This window comes from Carya illinoinensis, chromosome 11, assembly GCF_018687715.1.
Source record: "Carya illinoinensis cultivar Pawnee chromosome 11, C.illinoinensisPawnee_v1, whole genome shotgun sequence".
Classification (NCBI taxonomy): domain Eukaryota; kingdom Viridiplantae; phylum Streptophyta; class Magnoliopsida; order Fagales; family Juglandaceae; genus Carya; species Carya illinoinensis.
In genome coordinates, this window is record NC_056762.1 from 10682465 (window position 1) to 10694607 (window position 12143).

Here is a 12143-nt window from a genome sequence, read left to right on the forward strand (position 1 = left end):
ATATCCATATGTTTTGTTCTGGAATGATAAACTGGATTGGCCGAAAGATATGCTACCCTGATGTCATCACACCATAGAATGGGAGGCTATGACAGGAAGATAAGTTCTCAAATCATGGTTTGGAGCCAAATCAATTCAGTAGTTGTAAAGGCCAAAGACTTGTACTCGTCTTCAATGTTGGATCTGGCCAATGTTTTCTATTTCTTAGAACACTAAGAGATACGATGCTAACCAAGGAACACACAGAACCCACCAATAGTTCTTCCATCATCGGGACAACTTGTCCAGTCAGCATCTGTATAGGCCTAAAGAGTGAGCTTGGAGGATGAATTAAAAAATAGTCCATGGTTGAGAGTGGACTTGAGGTACCGAATGATCCTTTTAACAGTAGACCAGTGAGACACTTTAGGACAATGCATAAACTGACATACTTTATTCACAGAGAAAGCTATGTCAGGCCGAGTTATGGATATTGTAATCCTCCTACAATACTTCTAAATAGAGTAGGACCACCAAATTTAGGGCTATCAAATTGGGACAGGTTAAGAGAAGTTGCCATAGGAGAGGACATAGGTTTGGCATCAAGTATATTGCTTCAGAGAAGCAAGTCCTTAATATACTTTCTTTGAGATATGAAAATACCACAAGCTGTAAAATCAATTTCAAGTCCAAAGAAGTATGACAATCTACCAAGATCTTTAATAGGAAAAGTATTGGCTAGTTCAGAGAGAATTAATTGCCTCAGGCTTGGATGATGTGATGACCATATCATCAACATAAATCAACAGAAAAATATGCAAGTCACCATTATGCAGAATAAACAAGGAGGGATCTAATTGAGAAGCAGAGAAGCCGTACCCAATAAGCCAAGTACTCAACTGTACAAACCAGGCACGAGGGGCTTGCCAGAGGCCATAAATGGCCTTATTGAGTTTGCACACATAGTGTGGAAACTTCAAATCTATGAAGCCTTAAGGTTGCTGCATGAAAAATGTGTCAATTAGAAAATAGTGTAAAAAAGAGTTTTGAATGTTGATTTGGTGCAAAGGCCAACCTTGAGTGATTGCAATAGAGAGGACCAATCAAATCGTAGTCGATTTAACGACTGGACTGAACGTCTCACCATATCCTAAGCTAGACTGTTGGTGGTAGCCCTTGGCTACTAATCATGCTTTTCATCTAGCAAAAGACTCATAAGAGTTCAACTTTGTTTTATATACCCAACGACAGCCAACAACCTTAAAGGAAGGATGAGGGAGAACCAGAGTCCATGTATTTATATGAATCAAAGCATTAAATTCATGGGACATAGTGTCATACCAACCAGGGAACTTAGCGGCAATGGTGAAGCTGGAGGGTTCACTTGGAACCTCCATCGTGGTGCTGAGACAGTGAAGCTGTGGGTAAGGAATTGTGCCATCAGTAGCATGTGGAGGACACAGAGAGTTGGTGTGACTCCGAGTGATTATAGGAGATTGAGGAGGAATGAGAGAGGTGGAGAGAGGTCTGTTTGAGTCAAGGCTCAGTTGCAAATTAGAGGTGTTAGGGTTTTTTGAGGAAATGGGAAGAGAAGATAGAGGAGACAAAGTAGCGGCTGGAGAAACAAAGGAGGAATTAGGGTTTATTGAGGATGCAGGGGAAGAGATTGAAAGTGAGTTAGGGTTTTTTGAGGGAACAAGGCTTGGTGAAAATAGGAGAGGGCTAAGAGATAGATCATGGGCATAGGCTGCGAATAGAAGAATTAAAGAGGAAGAGGGACATGAATAGGGGGCTAGGCCGTGGGAGTGTTACTGGGCTTGATAGTGGAATATGGGAAAAAGGCCTCATCAAAGAGAACATATCTAGAAATGTAGATCCGTTTGGAGATAAGTTCAAGACATTTGTACCCCTTATGGGAGGGGTTGTAACCTAGAAAAACACAAGATGGTCCGATAATTTAATTTATGCTTGTTATAGGGACAAAGGTTGGGCCAGCATTGACACCCAAAAACCTTTAAGAAAGTATAGTCCAGATCTCTATGACAGACCTTGCAATGAGGTGATTTGTTGTTTAGAATTTTTTAGAGAAGTAGGATAATTAAATAAACAAATGTTTCAAAAGCTTCCACCCAAAAAGGGGGGGGGGGGGGGTTTCAATAATATGTCGATGCTTACATTCTACTAGCCAATTTGGTTGATGGGCATATAGACACGAGAATTTGTGGTTAATGCCAAGTTTGGAACACTATGAGGTGATGGGCTTAAATCCACCATCAGTTTGAAGATTGAGTAATGTTGTATTAAAAAGGCGTTCAATAAATGGAAAAAAAGTAGTGAAAATCTGTTGAATGTTTGCTTTTAATTTTAGTGGGAAGAATCATGTATAACGAGTGAAATGATCTATAAAAGAAACATAGTTTCAATAGCCGTTGTTCGAAATTACAAGGGATGGGCCTCTTAAATCAGCAATATCTTTAAGGGCCAAGTAGAAATGAGCCCATGTTATACATATGGAAATTGCTATGGAAATTGCTGGTTCTTCGCAAGGGGACACATCGAGCATTTGGAAGTAGAGTGTTTGTGGGAAATGGGCAAACAGTTGGTGTGCACGACTCGGGAGACAATTTCTAGGGAGGAGTGTCCGAGGTGTTGATGCCACTGAGGAAGAGAGGTACATTCATCGAGATGAGTGGAGGCAAAGTAGGATGACGATGAATTTATTGCCAGAAGGAAAACATAAAGCTCATTACGGGTGGGTTCGGTGAGGAGGCACGTTTCGATCCGGGTGTCCTTTACAGAGAATGGGTGGCATGAAACTCAAATAAACAAGAATTATGAAGACAAAATTGAAGTACATAAACAAGATTTTTAGAGATATCTAGTACATGAAGAAGATTGCGTAAATGGAAGGAAGAAGAGTTAGAAGTAAGAGAGGAGTCACCAAAATGCTGAATGGGAAGGCATGATCCATGACCTACGCACACTAGAGAGACATTGCTCTGGGCATGGAATTGTTCTATCTACATATCCATAGAGATCTTGCCCTCTAAGGTATGTAGAGATATGTACCTTCCAAAAGAGATAATTCTCAGTTGCGAGTTTAGTTGTGACAACGTGTGAGAAGGAAGAAATAATGGAGGAAGTTGGCCGTGGGAGGGAGGAAGAAGTAGGCGTAGTTATGGATCAAAGAGATTGGCAGTCGAGCAGCTCTAATACCATGTTAGAGGCACTGCAAGTCTGAATTCCAAAACTAATATTTCTAAGCAGTGACAATGTATATTTATACACTTTACAAGGCAATCAAAACCGTTTCAAGAGTATCAAATAATGGAAAAATAACAGAATTATAAAAATATTCTAGAACAAACTGTGACTTGGGTAAAAGAAAAGATAATGTACTCATAGTTGGAACTCAGTCGGCTTGCAAGTGCATGCAGTTGCTGCGACGTTGATTCTGCGAAGACAGACAGAGAACCGTCTTTTCTTGGGATTTCCTTCGGCTCAAGAAGTTTGGATGCATTACTCAGATATTTTTGGTGTTCATGTTGCGGCATTATCCTCTCACTCATGGAAGAGTAAATGCGCCTTTGGTGGTCTCTTTTCTCAGGCAATTCCCAGCATTATCTTATAGCACAAATCCTCCCTCCTTCGATTTTTGTAGTTAATTGGTTTACAATAAAATTATCCCCAAAATAAATAGCAAATAGTAAAACATCTTTTATTAAAATTAAAACGACAAAAATATGAACTTGCAGGGCATAATCGGAGTAACTTTTTTATGATTATTATACGTAAGATTATTGAAAAACAAAATTATTATGCAAAGAAAGAACTTCCATGCAAAACATTAAAGCAAAGAACATATATGATCTTTAAGAATATGTATGTTACAAAACTCCCAAGAGATGAATTCCTTTACATTCAAGCAGAGAACTTAATGAGTCCTTATCCATATATTGTTATGCTTTGACAAAGAACAACAGATATAAATCACGGTAAGAGAAAGGGGAAAAAAATAAAAAAATCAAAGATAAGTGGAAGTGAAGAAGAATTAGAGGAGATTACTTTGAAAACAGCTGCCTACGCCTACCTGGCTTGGCTCGCATACTAGCTGCCTCACCAATCACAATCTCATCAACTAAGTCCTTAAAAATCAGTCTCTCAACATCTAGCACTATGCCTGAGATTTCACCCTGCAGGAAACCAGTCCAACTCCCCGACCGATGCATCACATCTTCCCACAAGATACTTTTCAATCCATCCTCCTCATCCTCCAAGCTGCACACCAACTTCTTGGCTTGAAACTGTTCTACCTCAATGCACAATTCTTTAAGAAGCTTTTGTGCACTGAAGGTCTTCCTTGCCAGTTTTTCAGGCTTCAGCCATGGCTCAGGACAAACGCCAGTGAAAAATAACTTTGTAACAAGAAGCTCATTAACTGCATCAAATATAAGTTTACGTTGGAATTTCTCCCAGTCTGTCTTTGAATTGGCAGACATTCCTGGGCTTCTATCTTCTTTTAAAAGCAAACTGCTTGCCTTGGTTTGCTCCAAAACAAAGAATAACTCAGGGTTAATAGGGTAGCCTGATGGGTGCAGCTGAAATGTTGTTAGCTCAGAGCTAAGGTCAATGAGTAGAAGACCTGAAGCTAACAATATTTCAGATATGTATCTGTGGTCAGGATTTGAATTCTCGCAGAGTGATGCTATGTAATCTGTTCTGCCTTCATCATGATTTGAGTTCAGCCGCCTAAGTTTCTGAACTAAGTGTTCAATGTTCTGTAACTTCTTGCGATTGATCTCTGAGGTAAGACCAGACTCCATGCCATTAGATAAGAGGTTATCTGTAGGGTTCCATTGATCTACAACGTGGCTGTCATTATAATCTTGAGAACCACCACCTGTTGCATGAATGTATATTGGAATGAGATATGCCTTTCTATCTACTAAACAACTAACTATGGGAGAACAATTAAGGGAAAATATACTTTCCACCCTACATCTATAAAGTGATCTCTATTTTGCATCTCAAACTACAAAAACTGACATATTACACCCAAACAAAAATTTAAAAAAATACAAATAGAAATAGAAACTTTCTCCCATTCTGACCTTTATTATGGAAGGAAAATATGTCAAAATAGATGATATTTGATCCAATGCACTGATCAAAATTGGATAAGGGTGCTGTTTGACAATTTTTGGTAGTTGGAGAATGCAATGTCACTTTTGGAGGTTTACCCTTGTTAATAGGAGGCTGAAAAAGTGGACACGTAGCAGGTATGTAAAAGCAAGTTTCATTCCAGATCAGACTTGGATATACAATCGAGCTAGTAGTCCTCATATAATACCCAACCTTTTAAAATCACAATTCATCTAGCCCATTTAGAATTTAGACACAATATTCATAGGCCATAAAAATGGAAAAATATTCCTGTCACTGCAAGTAACTCTCTCTCTCTCTCTCTCTCTCTCTCTCTCTCTCTCCACCCCTTCTTCACATGTCTATTTGCGTGAAGAGAGGAAACTGGTGTTACTGAAAAGTAGCCGGAAAAATGAATGAGAACAATGACATCAATGTAGACTATGATTATATCAACTCACCTTTTCTCCTGTTCTTTATAAATATTTCATTGCCCCTATGCATTATCCTCTTCCCTATTTTTTCCTCTCACATTAAAAAACAATGTTCACTAAAAATATGCATAAAATCTCACTCCTATACATGCCTGCTTCTCATCCTTTAGTTTTTCGCAGATTTCCCATTTTTGTTTACTGAAGCACAAGACAAAGTCTAAACAGGACTAACTAGCCCAAACCTGTAAAATGTATTTTCATATGTGCTCCGCAGACATAACCTCAGGTCAAATAGCCAAACTTCATAAGTTGGTCCAACTAAACATGAACTCGTTGGGCAAAAACTGCATTTTGTTGTTAAGACTTGAACTGAATCATTTAGAATAATACCTCCACCTGTACCTCGTTTTTTGTTTCTTTCCAACAGGGCAGTCTTATATATACCATAACTCATTTTCCAAATTCCCAAACAGTCCCTTTGGAATGAGATCATAATTGATATTGCTATTTTTTACATTTTATGTAATATTTTCCAATAATGTGATGTTTCTTAAGAAGGGAAAATAGAGGAAAGAGACGTGTTCTAACACATCATCACAGGCAGCGTGGGAGAATTAGTCATTAGATCACCCAATACTCAATATCTAATCAGCTTAGTTGGGCCAGATCCTAGTAAAGTTTTTTGCGGAAGAAATTCAATAGCAAAAATTAAGTTGTTGGGTGACAGAAACTTTCACCTTTGAGGGAATTTGGCGTCTGCTTTACAGGAGATGGTGCATCATCTCTATATACTGAGCCATCAAGCACAGAGACAGGACTGGGATGTTCTGGGGCAACAGTAGCAAGTTCTGCCAATGATTCATCTTCATCCAACCTAGGAGTGGGTTCCTGATCAAGTAAAACAATACATGTAATTCATCCAAAGAAAGAAAGAAAAAATTACATGTGAACTAAATCTTCCGAATACTTTAGCAGGAAAGAAGATCCAAAGCACTAACTTTTTGCATTGAGCAAGAAGCAGAGTAATTGACAGCCTTCATAGATGGACTCTGGCTGCCATTGACCTCAATAGATTGTGCAGTACCCGTGACTTCAATGTTAATCTTTGAGTCCAAGATGGTATTACTGTCCGATTGCACAGACATGTCATCTCCTTGGCAACTCAGACTTCTTGATTCATAACTCAGCTCACTAAATTGGTCATCACTTAGCTGTGAGTTAGAAGATTGTGGTCTGACTTTTACACCTGAGGAACCTGAGTCTTTTCGTTGTCGGTTGGATTGCCTTCTGGGTTTATTTGACTCAGATGGAGGGGTAGGTGGACGAGATCGCTTCTCCAACTCAAGCTTCTTCTGTTGCAGTCTTGGGCTAACAGATCCAGAGCCCTTTACGGAACTTGTGGTGTTTTCTTTAGAGGAATGTTGAGACCTTGATGAAAATTGTGTTGATCTAATGGTCCTGCCACTAGCTTTCTTATCAGTGGAACTAACAGCAGTGTTCCTGCGACTGCTTTTCAGAGACTGATCTTTAGCTGTTTGGCTATTAATTGAACCCTTTTTAGCATCTGCAAATCCATAACCCTGCATTCTGTGCAGATCAGAAATATCATCAATTGGAATTACTGAGGAGGCAGGAATACCAGATCTTTCATCAAGCTTAGCCGGTTTCATGATCACAATGGGGGAACCAAAAGTCCTCGAAGAATTAGAACCCCTACTGGGAGAAGCAATAACATGGTTTCTCTGTGGGATTTGGTGGCTGTGTGATTTTGAATTTTGATTTGAACTTGTGTATTTTGGTTCAGAGACTCCATGAACTCCAAACTCTGAAGCTTGTTCTTCGTTTCCGGTCTCTAATAACCCCTTTGCCTGCATTGCTTCCAGTATCTGTTTAAGGGCTCTAAAATTCTTCCCAGATTGTTTAAATTCAGGATCTTTCAACCTCTTCTCAATCTCACCACAGACAGAATTGAAGGAGTTCGGTGCCCTTGGTGGAACTTTTGCAGACCTGAAAACTTGTTTCTGTGAAACTCTATTTCCATCCAGTTGCTTCCATGGAGCTGGTTCAATTGGAAATCTTGAACTTGAAATGGGTTTCATGTAGAAATCAGGATTCTTCCAGCGTGGGGATGTTGGGTCCTTTGATGATTTTCTGGGGGATTTAGAAACTCTGTTAGCCCTGTTTAGATCCTTTGTTTTTAAAGACCTTGAGAAAGGATCACTATCTTCAACTGCGTGGGATTTGATCACATCCAAATGGCCATCACTATCCAACGCAGAATCAGGCAAGGATTCCAAACCCATTAACTTTGCCACAACACTAGGAGGCCGCTTCTGAGTTCCCGATGATTGGGGTATATTAAGGGCTTTGTCCTCTAAGTTGCCACCATTAGGGAAGTTTTTTAGGCGATTAAGTTTTGAATCAGAGTTGGAACTCTGCCATGAACTTTCCTTACCGTCCAGTGAAAGTCTGGGCAGCTCTTTAAGCTTTAATGTGGATTTGAGGGTTTCTCGTGATTCAAAGGATAAACGATTTATCTCTCTCCCATCATAAGAAAACCTGGGAGCATCCCTTGAAATCGAATGCCATGGCCCATCTTTCGCTTCATATGTTGATGTTGGAGGTTCATTTGCTTCATTGTAATACCAAGGAGTTTCTTGAAGTTTAGCAAGAACTTTAAGAGACTCCTTCAGATCATCAGGTGTTCTTTTCTTTATGTTAACCCCAACTCCATGAGATCCATCCACAGACTTGGACAGCTGTAAAGGCCTTGGGGAATCTCTATGCTTTCTGGCATGATTTACTAGTTCCTCATTTGTTGAAGTTCTAATTGATAGTCCTCTAGCTTCCCTATACATGGAGTCCTTGATGACATCACGAAGATCAAGGGACTGCCGCCCTACATATGGAGAGGTACTTGTCTGATTCATCACTGGGTCTCTCAATGGAGTTTCAGGCAAACTTACTCGATCAGATGAGGTTTCTGGCTGAGTTGTTTTGTTGCAGTCCAGAGAGGACAAGTTAGATGAACAAGAGGATGAGAAAGAGGCTCTCGAAGATTCTGTTGAAATTCTTTGTTTCTCATGCACATTCTTATTTAAACTTATTTCCTGTGAGCACAAGTTGAGAATATTCATCCAAATAAATTATAGCTCCATGCAGAACACAGGTGAAATGACGAAGAATGTGCACATTTAAGAAATAATATATTTGTTTGTTTAGGTCAAAAATATATCTGTTAGGAAATAATTCTGAGGCAAAAAGTGATTTTCTAGTTGGATCAATCACTGAGAAGTAGCGGTAAGAAATATGAACATTTAAGAAAATAAATCCAAGAGTTTATTCCATGTGAATCATATTCAACAAATGAACATTAGATAGGTTAGTGCACATTAAATCCACGGATGCATATGGTTGATGAAAAAAGCAAATCCAAGAGTTAATTCCATGTGAATCATATTCAACCAACGAACATTAGATAGTTTAATGCACATTAAATCCACAGAAGCATATGGTTGATGAAAAAGGAATATAGACAGACTAGTGATCTCAAAAAACTAAACATAAAACTTAAAACTTATGAGCAATGGTAAAAATTAAGTGGATCGCGGAGTGGGGTAGCTGGAAAAGAAAAGCTTACAGCTGTTGTCTGTCGATGGTATATGTAATTAGACTCTCTTTCCAGGCTGCTATTGTTGAAGTGGGAATTACCTATTGAAGAAACAATAGAGTTAAATTTACAGGCTGCACTACTGATGGCTTTAAATTTTTAAGCCTGCAAAAGAGCCGTAAAATACATGCTAATTGGATCAAATCAGAGGAAAAAGTTGTACATGCACGACCAGAAGCTGAAAGTATGGGAATATACCATTCTTTAGATCTGATATATCTAATTCCTGGAATAGAAACTGGGAAAAATTACTGTTATAGGTCTTTGGAGTTTGGACTAATACTATTTTTAAACTAGTACCTATAGCTTAAAAAGTTTCAAACTAATTCCCGGGGTAAGGTGCCTATTTCAAAAAAATTGCTCCATCCAAGCTCCATTAGTTTAGTGACAAAATGCTGACATAGTACATAACTGCCACGCCATAACCAATCGGAAGTGTACATATATCAATTGATGCACAGTCAGCTTTTAAAAATTTAAAAATGCATAGTCAACATCAAGATTTAAAATTAAAAAGTAATTTTATAAAAAAAGAAAAAAAGGAGGGGTCACCAAATGGGTTGCCCGATCACCATCCCAAGGACAACCATATCTAAGCTGCCCAAATGGGTGGCCCTTTACAGGCCTCCCACCCCTTGAGTGGTCCAATCTTTGTGAAATAAGCACCTAATCTCAAGGATCAGTTTAAAATTTTTTAAACCACGATTACAAGTTTGAAAAAAAGCTAAACCCCAATAGTAATTTTCCCTAGAAGCTGTGATATGTTTTCGAAGGATAAACACTTGTGAGACATCTATCCGAATTCATTTGTGTACAGCAAGTAAGACCTCGAAACATGACAATTAGCTGGACCAATTGCCAATGGACATGTCGTATGAAATCCTTCATGTCATGCCTTCACACATTCATCATGTACGTTGTGGAATTATGCAAGGGCGCGCACACATACAAGATGGAGAAATTGTCAAGTATGATATTAGGATTGAATATAAAAGGAGCAAAGAAAGAAAAAACTAAAATAGAAGAACCAATTGTTTCCATATCGGTAATGAATCAAATAAAACAGCACAGACACAAGAGCAGCTCCAGATATACTCGCGCAACCAATGAAAAGTATTAGACACTGATAAGTTAAAGCAATCTCCCCCTTTGAAACAACGAACAGTAGTAATAATTAAATAATATCAAGGTCAAAGAATACCTGGAGGAAGCCTCTTGTGGCTAATGCGCCTACCAGTGATGACGTTAGGACGATCAAAGATTTGAAATATCCCAGTCATGCATCCTATTTGCTTCTGCAAATCTGGATTGTCATCAGCTAAAGAATGTAAAAGCTTTGCAGCCATCTGCCCCTCTCTCCTCAGCTAACACAATTAAATACACCTACTTCCTGTCCCTCCAACACGCTTTCTAGCTCCAAATAAAAGAATATCAGCAATTCGGCCACCGTCAGTAAAATTTATATCTTACACTCAACAAATACGTTGAAGCCGGAGTTTGCAGTTCACAAATTATGAGATATCTAAGCAATTCGCAGGTGACCCAATCAAGAATGAGAGATTTCAGACACCTCAGAGACCCTTTTAACCTCTGATTCCAAACTACAGCTCCGGTATAAATCAGAATTTGAGATGCTTAACCATAAGACAATAAAGCGCTTTCCTCATTCATGAAATTCCAATTGCAGCATTCCAAAAACAGAAATCACCGCGATATCAAATTACTTATTTTGATAATCAACAATACACCAAAAATCGCTCTTAAAACCCACTTGTCTACAGCTACTTACAGCTCAGAAACAATAAATTTTGGCTTCAAACGAGATCAATACTGTCCCTTTGAAATCGAAACAATCCCTTTTCTGGATTTTCTCCCAAATCTCAATTTGTTGCAAGAATCAAGGAAAACCGAAGATACCCAGAAAGCGAAAGAATCAAATCTAATCAGTAACGCGAAAGAAGCCTCATTGGCTTTCACAGAACAAACTAGACAATGCCTTGTATAGGAACTACAAAGGCGCCAAAATGAAAGGAAGGGACCCAACACCCATTTCAGTATTAACAATGCCCGGAGTTGTTAGCTACATTACCTTTACGCTGCCCAAAAAACAAAACTAATACCCTCCGCAGATCGAAGAAGAGATTTTTTTTCAGAGAACAAGTGGAAAGACAGCTAGAAGAGATAGGAAGTATCATGAAATAAACCAATCTGGTGGGAGTTTAACAGTTGGCAATTTTTAATTTTTTCTGACTCAGTGTGAGAGAGAGAGAGAGAGAGAGAGAGAGAGAGAGGGTGTGAATTGCGTGGGTCAGATGCACTCTAGGCCATATCTCACACATCCATGTGGGAAGGTCTGAGGAGAATGTGGGTGGGCCTGGAGCTGTCTGATGTGCATGTGAATTTGTCAGAGGAGAGAGAGATGTAAAAGTGGATATATTTGTACTGGAAACTGGAAAATTAGCAAAAGAAAAAGAAAATGCCATTCCTCTTGCCTGCAAACTCCATTTGGCTTTTTCCAAGCACTTATCACATGCTGGTTTACCATATTACCCTCCTGTTGATTTTCCTTTTTTGCCCCTGGGAGGTGGCAATGACTTATAAGCATTGAGCCCACACTTAGCAGACTTTGATCATCATCATTAGAGACAACAGCATTTAAAAAAAAGGAAGCAATAATTCAACAATGATGCAGAATGAATTAATTTTTGCTCGATGAGTAATGAATGATGGCTTTTAATAATGCCAACTTGTAAAGAAAAGCTCTTAAATAGAGAGACATTGCATGTAGCAAAGCATGCATATGGTTGGCCAATTCACATCTTTCATATATACTTAGTTCAGATGGCCTTAACAAAACTGAAATTCATAGACAATCACCAAAGAAAAAGAGAAAACCAGACTGAAACAATACACCTCAT

The 12143-nt window shown here is 38.8% G+C and overlaps 1 protein-coding gene across 1 annotated transcript; it reads right to left on the minus strand.

The window, feature by feature from the left end:
• Positions 1–3826: 3826 nt before the first annotated feature.
• LOC122281048 (protein LONGIFOLIA 1) lies at positions 3827–11548 on the minus strand. The gene is made up of 5 exons (XM_043092263.1): positions 10427–11548; positions 9196–9266; positions 6554–8665; positions 6293–6443; positions 3827–4879 (listed from the first exon to the last, which is right to left on the minus strand). The coding sequence occupies exons 1-5, from the start codon at positions 10569–10571 to the stop codon at positions 4041–4043; spliced, it is 3318 nt and encodes a 1105-aa protein (XP_042948197.1). The 5' UTR covers positions 10572–11548; the 3' UTR covers positions 3827–4040.
• Between the last annotated feature and the right edge of the window lie 595 nt (positions 11549–12143).

Bases quoted from the DNA above. Each gene is read 5' to 3' on its own strand.
- LOC122281048 (XM_043092263.1), bottom strand. From the start codon at position 10,571: ATGGCTGCAAAGCTTTTACATTCTTTAGCTGATGACAATCCAGATTTG. The intron at 8,666-9,195 runs GTAAGCTTTTCT...TTGTGCTCACAG, and splicing joins ACCATCGACAGACAACAGCT to GAAATAAGTTTAAATAAGAA. The intron at 6,444-6,553 runs GTTAGTGCTTTG...TTACTTGATCAG, and splicing joins CTTCTTGCTCAATGCAAAAA to GAACCCACTCCTAGGTTGGA.